The sequence below is a fragment of the Zophobas morio genome, unplaced genomic scaffold (assembly GCF_036711695.1).
Source record: "Zophobas morio isolate AGI-343-1 ecotype UQ-CSIRO unplaced genomic scaffold, CSIRO_AGI_Zmor_V1 ptg000002l, whole genome shotgun sequence".
Lineage (NCBI taxonomy): Eukaryota > Metazoa > Arthropoda > Insecta > Coleoptera > Tenebrionidae > Zophobas > Zophobas morio.
The window spans coordinates 12,714,977-12,725,950 of NW_026972107.1; the positions used below are offsets into that span (position 1 = coordinate 12,714,977).

Genomic DNA, 10,974 nt, shown 5'->3' on the forward strand with positions numbered 1-10,974 from the left:
GCTGCCAATCTTACCGATCTAAATTACACCAGATCTATTAAAGAACGCCTTTCCGCTATTAACGAACTGCTGTGACGTCATTTGCGTGCGTTAATAGCTCTATTAGAAAACCAAAAAACGTGGACGGTAGAAAAAAGTGTTTTTACACATTATATTTCAGTATAATTCAAATATGAAGTGGACTTTAACACTATATACGAGTACTTTTTAGGTAAACTATAGTATGGATCAAAGCTTTGATGAGCAACTAATCTCCATCTTACCCCAATATCCTGCGATTTGGGATAAAAGTTCAAAGTTGTTTAGAAATAAACAAACAAAAAGTAACTGTTGGCAGGAGATAAGCAAAACTCTTGGCTGCACAGGTATATTTCACACAGAACTTTGAACAAATTTAATTTTTTTTTTTTTAGTGGAACGTGCTACATTCCGATATAAATCTCTTCGAGAGAAATTTAGGAGAGAAACTTTGATTCTCAGTAGAGAATATAAAAGTGGGACTAGCCCTTCTGGCCGAGAGGAATGGCCTCTATATGAGGCAATGAAATTCTTGGAAAGGCAAATAAGGCCAAGAAAGACTGCATCAAATATTCATGTAAATGAAATAGAGGAGGTGATGACAGTGTCTCAAACACAATCATCACTAGATACTGTCGACTTCGATGAAGATCAGGCACTGGATAACCAATACGAAGATTTATTGCTGCTTCCAGCAGCAGGTTGTTCAAATGTGCCGGAGGTAAACATTTCACCAGTTTCTGCGGCCATGTCAATGGCAACGCCAAGACAAAAAGCCAAAAGGAAGCAAGCAGATATTAGTAATGATGTGTCTAGCATTTTAACTCGACTTACTGATGTCGCAGAGAAGAGCGTGCAGGAAAAAGGCACCACCAGTGACTACCATCATTTTGGACAGTATGTTAGTGAAACTTTAAAGAAACTGCCAGACAGGGAAGCTGATTTAGCTATAGAAGATATTATGTCTGTACTGTTAACAGCCAAACGAAAGTGCAGAGGTGAAGCAACATAAAGCGATTGGTCATTTGTGATTTTTTTTTAAGAAAGTTATATTTACATGCTTTTATTACATAATTGTCAATATATTATTTCATAAGTTCACTGTTTTTCCTGTTTGCATAGCACGTTGGTTTTGCCATGGTAAACTTCCTGCTGGACTATTTACATAATCTTTTAACACATTCCTATACCTAAGGACATCTCCTGCTGCATTTCTTGCTCCTAAACGTTTTCCCGTAGAACAAACTGGTTGTAGAGTTGAATTTTGTGGGCAAAATTGTCTCCATTCTCCTAATTGTACACCATTTTCATCTTCTTGGTCAACGAAAGCACGATTGCAGTATTTTCTTTTATGGTCCAATAATTTATCCTCCCATCTTTTAATATAATTGTGTAAACACACAGTGGCTTTAATAATGCCATCTACATTTTGTGGCAATGCATTAATTGTTCTGTGAAAAATTCTCCATCTACTAACTAAAATGCCAAAAGCATTTTCTATGCATAAGCGAGCCCTAGATAAACGATAATTAAAGATTTTAGACGGAATGTCTAAATTTTTCCCTCCATAAGGTCTCATCAAATTTTTTTGTAGAGGAAAAGCTTCATCCCCAACAAAAAAAAATGGAAAAGGCGTTTCTTGGTAAGGGAGTGGCGCGTCATTGGGGAGATTTAATGAATTGTCCATTAATGCTCTTCCAAATGTTGACAATTTCAATATGCCACCATCGCTTTGAGATCCATATGCCCCAATGTCAACATATGTGAAAACATAGTCTGCATCACATACCGCAAAAAGTACAATGCTATATGTGTGTTTATAATTGTAGTAAAGCGAGCCACTCTCTGGTGGGCATTGAATTACTACATGTTTTCCATCCAAACTCCCACAGCAATTGGGCAGGTTCCACTTTTCAAAAAACCTATCTGAAATACATTTCCAAGTATTATTTGTATGTGGTTCCAAATATAGAGGCTGTAATGTACTCCAAAGGATTTCGCAAGTTTCTTTAATTATACGGTACACTACAGTTTTTGATATGCGAAAAGCAAAACTTAGTGATCCATATGAATCTCCTGTGGCTAGGAATCTAAAAATAACATCCAAATTGAATAAAATGGTATAAATATTGTATTATATATACCGCAGTGTTACAGCTAGTCGACAAGCTGGCTCTAAAGACTCACGTCTTGAGGATTTCTTCAGTTTGTTTCCCACTAGAGATAACAGATAATCAAATTGATCTCTAGTCATCCTTGTGTAACTAAAAAACATTTCAGGATCGCTTAAACGCATTTCGTTCATAAGATTATGAAAATCTCCTTTAGATTTCCTGCTCTGAAATATTGGTCGAACCCACCACCTCGGAGGTTTCCTGACTTTTCTAGAATCTTCATTCTTTTGGGTCAATGCACTTGCTACTAACAATCCAGCAACAGATAAAACAAAAGGGGTTATGTCTATATCCATAATAACTAAAAGAAAAACGTAACTTTGGCTTCAATGAAAGTTTAAAATTGATCACATACCTATCGGAATAAAGCTCTTTATACTTACTTTATAACTATTTATTCAATTGCTTATAATCAGTTAATAACCCATGTTAATAACCACAAAAACATTAAATTCTAGGTTAGGTAACAACATGCACAACAAGCTGTCAAATGTGTCGTAGTTGGTAAGGGAGGAGAAATGCGGCGTTTCGATTGGTCACCAACAATTTCTAAATTTTCAATTGGAACGGGTAAATTAAACTCCGGCTTGTTAAGTATAATTTCTTGAGTATAAGTTCTTAAGTATAATTTCATAATTGGTTGGAAACATAGTGTAAGACTGACAAATTCCAATCTCGGTTTTGTGGTACTGTTAACCTCAATAAATTGGCGTAATTAAGATCCCCGCAAGCCCTACGTCTTTAAATATGAAACATATTTAAAGCAGATAACTAACAGTAAAAAATGTAGACTCAATTTCTCTGGATAACTTCGACTGTTTATGTTTATACTTCGACCGAATTCGGCTATTAGCACGTTCAAGTTACAAGCGGTTAAAAGATAATGCAATCTGCTTGATTTTGTGTCCTCAACGCAGAGGAAAGGACTGATTAATTAATTCATACGCAGTGTTTTTCCAAAAACACTCCTAAATTTAAAAAAATTCAGCAAAAATGTAAAATGACGGAGAAATTTTGATTAACGATATACCATGTTTAATTAATCTTAAAATACTGGATTTTTTCCAAAAATTTGGATGATAAGGGTAAAAACTGAAGACGGACTCATAAATCACACAAACAGGAATATGTTACTTAATAAAATTTAAAGAACATTTGCTCCGCAGAATTCTAAGACGATGTCACAATTTTTTGGGAAGACCTTAAACGAACAAATTTTAACTAATGATTTACCATTTTTCGTATAACCTTAAAACATTTCAAAATTTCATACTTTCGCCTTTGCAATTTTAAAGTCAAATTATAAAATACCTACAATTTTGAATTTTTTCCCAAAAATCTCAATTTCTAGGGTAAAAATTTACCCTGCTTAAAATAATCTTAAAAATCTTATAAGTTTTCAGAACATTCGGTTTTACAATTTCAAAGTTAAAATGTAAAATGTTATACAGTTTCGATTTTTTCCCCAAAAATCTGGATGTCTAGGGTGAAAACTCGACACGGATTCATAATCCTATAAATTTAAATATATATAATACCAAAAACAAGGGGGTAAATCAGTAGTAAGTAAAATGGTACGTTTCACCCCACATTTGGTTTTTTAATTTATTATAAAGTTCTTTATCTTTTTTTTTCAGAAAACAGGCCAATTTTGACGTGAAGTTGTTTTTTTTTTTAAATGTCAGTCGGCCGTTTCTATATGAATCCGCTGAAATCATGGTCAAAATCTTTAGAAATCCACAACTTTTAAAAAATTACTTTAAAAATGGGGTGAAATGTTAAAAAAATGCATTAAAAAAAAATCACGACAAAAATTGACAAAAACGAACCAGTACCTTAAAATAGATGAAAAACAGATAAAAAAAATAAGGGTGAATCTTACCATTTTACTTTCTCCTGATTTCAATTATTTAGAAATTTCGTCTGATTCAGATGAGAATTGGATTTGAAATAACACACAGTACTTTTGGAAACGCCAAAATTTATATTTGGTAAATAATAAAGTAAAGAATAAATTCGGCAAAATTGTAAAACGATATTATTATTGTTTTAGAGGAGGATATCCGAAAAAAAAATTATTAACAATTTACCATATTTATGATAACCTTAAAACGTTTGCAAAATTTCAGAGCATTCGGTTTTACAGTTTCAATGTTAAATTGCAAAATGTTGCAATTTTGATTTTTTTTCTCCCAAAATTTGGACGTCTACGATAAAAACTCAACAGGGGTTCATAAACGACATATGCAAGAGTACCTTATTTTATAAAATTTAAATGATATTTATTACTGTAAATATATAATACACGATATTCATAATACACATATAAATTTTAACAATTGGTTCAGTAGTTTCGAAGATTATCTGTCTAATAAAAATCCGGGACGGCAGACAGACAGTGGCATAATCCGGTACTGTTTGGCTCCATAAACATAAACACTGGAAGTTAAGCATGTTATTATTACGGAAAGGACATTTTTTCCTCTTGGCTATCTGCTTTGAATATATTATACATCGTTCGTAGTTGATATTTGCGCCACCACGGCGCAGAGGCTGCGGGGATTTTATTTATGTCGCTGTTTTTTTTTTTTATAGAAGTTGACAAAACAAAAATCGCAAAATCACATTTTATAATTTTTCGAAGAAGCAGGATTAATTGGACTGTGTGCTTTTTCTTTGTTGGTTTCAGCCATTATTGTCTGTATGCATTTCTCTATTTTCTCCTCTGTCATTTCCACCCTTTTTCGATTGTTTCGATTTTTTCGAGTCAGACCTGACCTGATCTGACCTCACTTGGCCAAATTCCATATAGGGAAATAAAACGAGTTTGAATGTGATCATTGCAAATTGATCAAGTCAAATTTTGTACTTTGTGTCCAAATTTAAAATGCATGATTTGAAGTTTATCTATACCTGCAGTTTACGTTTAACTAATAGATACTTTCCAGCTGTTATTAACATTCCACTTACTTTTTCCAATAATTTTTTAAACATTTTAAAATTTTTAAACATTCTAGAAGCTTTAGAAAATTCATGTTCAAAATTTTGCAATACCCCTCGTATATCGCAGACCGAAAATCTTGCCGCAAAAAACAACCCAAACAGAGCCCATAAAATATTCAAAAACCTATCCTAAACCACTTAAACAAATGCAAGCACAATGAATCACTTTAAAAATTATGAACCGCGAATTTTTTCTTCCGTTCTTCTAGGAACGAAGAATAAGGAAGAATAAACCGAATTAACCTGTGGCAAGCCGGTCTGAAGCGCGTCTTTATAAATTTAAATGTAGAAAAAGCATCGACAATGGAACGACTTGATCTCAATTGACCTCACCTAGCTCGCCTAGTCTCGAACCTTAGCCAGCGCTCTGAGAGCTTCAGAATCTTGATTAGACTGTTTTGAATAAAAGCGATGCACAGTGTGATTGGAAATCACCTTGTTGATGACGTCACAGTGTTAATTATGCCCACTAACTATGTAGTATATGGTCTAGCTGCCGATGGTAGATAAAGCATCGTGGGCGTCGCGAGCGGACCTAATCGTAAGATCTGGCAAATTGGCCATGTCGTAGTTTAAAAAATCGTTTTATTGGTGAGGAATTCGCTTAGATGGCATTTCGGGCTAATAAATGTGAGCCGAGTCATTCTTCGAGCCGGCGGGGCGCATAAGTCTTCGTTTATACACATTCGGTATCAAAATAAAAGCAACAAAACCGTTTAAGTGATATATAGAGCTCTAAGTAATTGAAATAAATTGTAACTTTTCGTCCATTTCCGCCGAACTTTTTCTCTGCAATAGTGAAAGTTCATGTTTATTTATAAGAATGGCGCGTTTGGAATGGAAGTGGAGCTTTGTTTCCGGGTAAAACTCAAGCTAGATACTTTAAAAAGGGGGATGTACAAGAAAAAATGTACATGTGTGGAATTATATATAACAATGTGGATTATTACGAATTACTAGTACAAGATCATGTTATCAAATGCACCTGGACTCTAGTGTATAGCATTAGAATGTAAAGCATACGTGGGAACACAGTACGTATTCATATGTTGTATTATATGGTAGAACGTTGACGTTTATTAAATATAGAGTGTCCCTGCGAAAACTTCTGAGAGCGATATTTCTGCCATGGTGCCACATTTTTGACAACCAATAGCCTTTCTAGAGTTAAAAGCAAACATATGAGTAAAGCTCGGATTTATATGCAGAAAAAAACATGTAAATACTATGCGCATATGCGCAATTGCTAAAATATGCAAAAAATATATACAAAATATGCAAGAAAAATTACTTTTTTTTACACATTAATATTTCTTACAATACTAATAACTAGAGAGCGGATTTCTAGGTTTAATGCTTTTTGTGAAATATGTAAGCACTTCAAAACATTTTTATATTTGTAACTATGATACAATTTGGAGTCATTTGACACATTTTTTTTATGCTTATTTGCTTTTTTTTTCAATTTTATGCATATTAAAATTTATATGCTTATTTAATGCTTTTTTCGACGAATATGAGTTTTAATGCATATTTTGTTCAAATGCCCGCCTTGTCGGGATGACAAATACTTGTTAGTTAGCCGTATCGTATCGTATGCATTTTACCTGGACTTGACCATTGAAGTACACTTACTCAAGACCCTTTCTGTGAATAGGTTCCGGTCGTTTGGGTAATAAAATTTTATTATAGGATTGGAAAAATACTCCATAGACTTTATGACTTTAAATCCTTACTTCCGTTGATAATGAATTAAAACTTTTAACCAGATGTTCTTTTTCGGCATTTTGCGGCAAGACCGTTGAAGATTTTCTAGAAAAAAGGATTATTGTACCCAACTACCTACCTTAAAATTTTTCTAATGGAAACTTTTAAGTATAGTGAACCAAGAGTTATAAGGTTATATGTCCATCATAAAATCATCCCATTGTGTCGAAGTTAAGTTGTTTACAATAGAAAAGGTTTTAGGGTCGTAAATAACGTGTCCACTGCAGCTCGACCGGCTCTTGTGGTTTCGTTCAGGGGCGGCTTTCACTAAATATGAAAATCCACCACTCCACTATTTCTTTACTACCTGCAGCCGCTGAGGGTTCCGAAATAACCACTCGCTTTGAAAGTCGGCCCTGTTAAATATGAGCAAGAAATGTTTAGAAGATGATTTATTGCCAACCGGTAAGTTTAGTGCGAACCACACAAAGGGGGTATTTATTTGCTGTCAACTACTTTTATGATGGCCATATAACCTTATAGGTCTTGGTTCACTATAAATGAACCGTTTATTTCACAACCATCAGTCTATCGCATCTGTCGTAGTACAGTGTTATATGTGGTTCTCCTTTGTTACATGTTGAGTTCTTTTTGGTAATATTACTAGTATTTTAAAAGAATGCCGAAAGTAAAATCGACGCCGGATGAGTGGATAAGGGATTTTCCAGAATTACAATTAGAAAACAACAAAATATTCTGCAGAGCTTGTGTGAAAACCGTAAGCCCACTATTTTTTTTTTATCTATTTTCTTTTGTTAATCCTCTATATGTACGTTGTTTTAGATTCAAAGTGATAAAAAATATAACGTGACGCAACATGTCAGAACGACTCTTCATGTAGAAAGGAAGAAAATGTTTGAAGTTTCTAAAATTAAACAGCAGACCATACATGAATCTGTTGCATCTACTTCCACAAAAGATGAGCAGTTTCAGTTTAATTTCGATTTATGTAAAATGATGATCCAGTCCAATATACCTTTAAAAAAAGTGGAGAAAGGCCCTCTTCAAGAATTCCTTGAAAAACACTGCAATCGACATATTCCGGTTGAAAGTACTCTCCCAAAAAATTATGTAGGCCCAGTGTTTCAGCAAGTTTACAACGAAATTAAACATCGCATTGGAGGTAATTATTATTTATGGTTCGCTGTCGATGAAAGAACCGATAGTTGTGGAAGATACGTGGCAAGTTTAATTGTTGGAATCTTAAATGAAAATTTCCCTAGTCGAGGGTATGTAGTAAGTTTGAAAATGTTATATAAAACAAATGGCAATATGATTACCAGATTTGTAAATGACAGTCTTACGTCACTATTTTTGCCAAATGCCGTACCGGCGAATAAAATTTTATTGATGATCTCGGATGCAGCCCGTTATATGTTGAAAGCAGGGAATAATCTAAAAATATTGTACCCCAATTTAATTCACTCTACTTGCATTGCCCACGGTTTAAACAGTGTGGCTGAAGGAATACGTTTGCAGTTTCCTACTGTTAATAAATTAGTGACAAATGGTAAAAAGATTTTTGTTAAAGCCCCACTAAGAATGCAACATTTTAAGGAAAAATTTCCAAACATACCATTGCCCCCAGAGCCGATTATAATGAGGTGAGGAACATGGTTACAGGCCATTTTATTATGACAAATATATCAAAGAATTTGAGGAAGTAGTTACGGAGTTTAGCGAAGATTCTTCTCAATCGATTAAAGATTGCATAAATATTTTGGAAAACAAAGATTTGCGACAAGATCTAGCTTTTCTAAGAAGCAATTATCAATTCGTATGTGAGGTAATAGAAAAGTTAGAAAAACCCAACATGTTGTTGGTAGATGCCATAAACTTGGTGAAAGAATTTAAACAACAAGCAAATGCAGTAAGGGGTGATATTGGTACTAGAGTATCTCAAAAACTTGACGAAGTGTTAAATAAAAATGCAGGTTTCGGTGTTCTTTCTGACGTTGCTCGTGTTTTACAAGGCCAGAAGGTGGAAAATTTGGAGTTAGATTCAACATTAGTTGCAAAATTCAAACTTGCGCCAACAACGAGTGTGGATGTTGAACGCACATTCTCCAATTTTAAACACATTTTAAATGATTGGGAAAAAATTTTACAGTTTGGACAACTTGGAACATATTACAATCATAAATTGTTTTAAAGAAAACTGAAATACGTGTGTAAAATATAAAGTCTAGGATTATTGTAATAATATTTTATCCAAAGTTCTAAGAAGTGTTCTTTGATTTGTAATATGATTATATTTTTAATGTTTTTTTGCTTAAAATAAAACTTTTTTAATGAAAGTATTATGCTTAATTAACGTTTTTTTGCTTAAAATAAAACTTTTTTATTGAAAATGTGCTTATTTAAGTGCTTATTCTTAATTTTTTTGTGCTTATAAATCCGCTCTCTACTAATAACTTAGATAATACATATTTGGACTTAAACTACACGTTTACAGATTAAAACTAACTATTCTCAGATCCATTAGCACCTATTTTATTGACTAATTACTCTCTTGAAAAATATTATTATTTACATTTATCATAACATGTTTTTCTAGATTTTTTATTTTAAATGAATGTCTTCGATCATTCAAAATATATTTATACACTGAAAAACTTCGTTCTACATCGACAGATGTTATTGGGGCATATTTAAGGGACGACACATTTTGAGGATCTATATAATTTACTACATAAAAATGCACTTAACGTTAAAATATGCAATAAATGCAAAAAAAAAGTATAATATGCGTTTTTCAATTATCCGCGCCTTATTCATCACAAAGAACTTTAATTTTAATTGTCAAAAACGTGTAAAAAAAGCATACGGCAACAACTGCCACAAAAACGGAGCAAGTGGTTAACCCCTCGCTCCAAGGCGCTCGAATTAATGACGAAATTGAAAAAATCAATTAAACTCGTAATATATTAACGGCTATTACGGTTCCAGGATGAAGCTTAACCGGTCCGTGAGCAAGGCCATAAATAAGTTTTATTACGTTTAAATGACATTTGATACAAAATATTTCGGAATTATATTTACATAATTAAAAAATTATTATTTATAAGGCTCGGTACCCTAACACAAACTACTTCCAGACAAATTAATTAACCGGCTTTCTTTCCTCTAATGCCTTCTTCTAAACTTATGCAAATGTCGCACCGGTGGTCTCTCAATCACCATCCCTGCTCTCAGGTGAATCCCCAATGTAAACACGTGTAATTTCCTTATTTTACGCCCACTCCACGTCGGAGGGTGCGTCTTTTTTGTATGCAAATATGCCACGAAAACAAGAATGAATTAAGGGAGTAACGCAAGGACCCTCCTTCGTCGTCTCTGTTTCGTTCGGACCGAATGCGTGACTTAACGGACCAGCGGCGCGCCGAGAATTGCTTCCTGAGGGGTCACACAAAAAAACTGTGGTCACAGTTGGCGTCTGTCACAACGTTACCAACAACCACTATTTCTCTGATTACAATTATATATAAGTATTTATGTAGTTTTTGTATCTTACTGTAGACAACTTGGGGAGCGTGGTCCAAGACCCCCTTTGGTGCGCCACTGCCCAGCCGCATTGTAAAAGTATTACAATGCCCTACGCATGTACCGGCTGCACCTCCGGACCTGTATACAGGTATTGTTTATTAATGTGTCATCATCGCAACATATGTATTCATGGTTATGATTATATCACGTCGGTTCTTCTTTTTTCTTGCTATTGTTATTGTCTTCTCTCGTTGGGGGATAATTGTGGTGTTTTGCAATTCCTAAGTGGGACTTGGGCACATGATGAATAATTAATGTTGGACTGATTGCAGGTCTCGCCAGGTTGACGCAAATCCGACATGGGACGCGTGACAACAGATTCTTCTTTGCCGCATTTAGATGTTGATCGGCTTCTCTGGACGCAGAATTACAATGCGTTTACAAATAATGGGAGTTAAATCGAAAAACGTTGGACGTTCTGTAATTGTACACTTCGGCCGGTGACACACAGGTGGTTTATGGATTG

General features: G+C 34.2%; 2 protein-coding genes across 4 annotated transcripts; one reads left to right on the forward strand and one right to left on the reverse strand.

Moving 5' to 3' along the window:
* The first annotated feature begins 223 nt into the window (after positions 1 to 223).
* Positions 224 to 1,030, forward strand: LOC135125720 (uncharacterized). The gene is made up of 2 exons (XM_064051407.1): positions 224 to 365; positions 414 to 1,030. Exons 1-2 carry the CDS (start codon positions 224 to 226, stop codon positions 1,028 to 1,030), a joined length of 759 nt encoding a protein of 252 aa, XP_063907477.1.
* A 9-nt stretch (positions 1,031 to 1,039) lies between these two features.
* LOC135127718 (uncharacterized) lies at positions 1,040 to 2,852 on the reverse strand. Of its 3 annotated transcripts, none has more exons than XM_064054306.1 (3): positions 2,576 to 2,852; positions 2,163 to 2,493; positions 1,040 to 2,108 (listed from the first exon to the last, which is right to left on the reverse strand). In XM_064054306.1, the coding sequence occupies exons 2-3, from the start codon at positions 2,486 to 2,488 to the stop codon at positions 1,109 to 1,111; spliced, it is 1,326 nt and encodes a 441-aa protein (XP_063910376.1). In that variant the 5' UTR covers positions 2,489 to 2,493; positions 2,576 to 2,852; the 3' UTR covers positions 1,040 to 1,108. The 3 variants fall into 3 exon arrangements, with proteins under 3 accessions (XP_063910376.1, XP_063910367.1, XP_063910359.1); XM_064054297.1 differs by having other exon boundaries at positions 2,548 to 2,852; XM_064054289.1 differs by having other exon boundaries at positions 2,163 to 2,852.
* Positions 2,853 to 10,974: the final 8,122 nt, after the last annotated feature.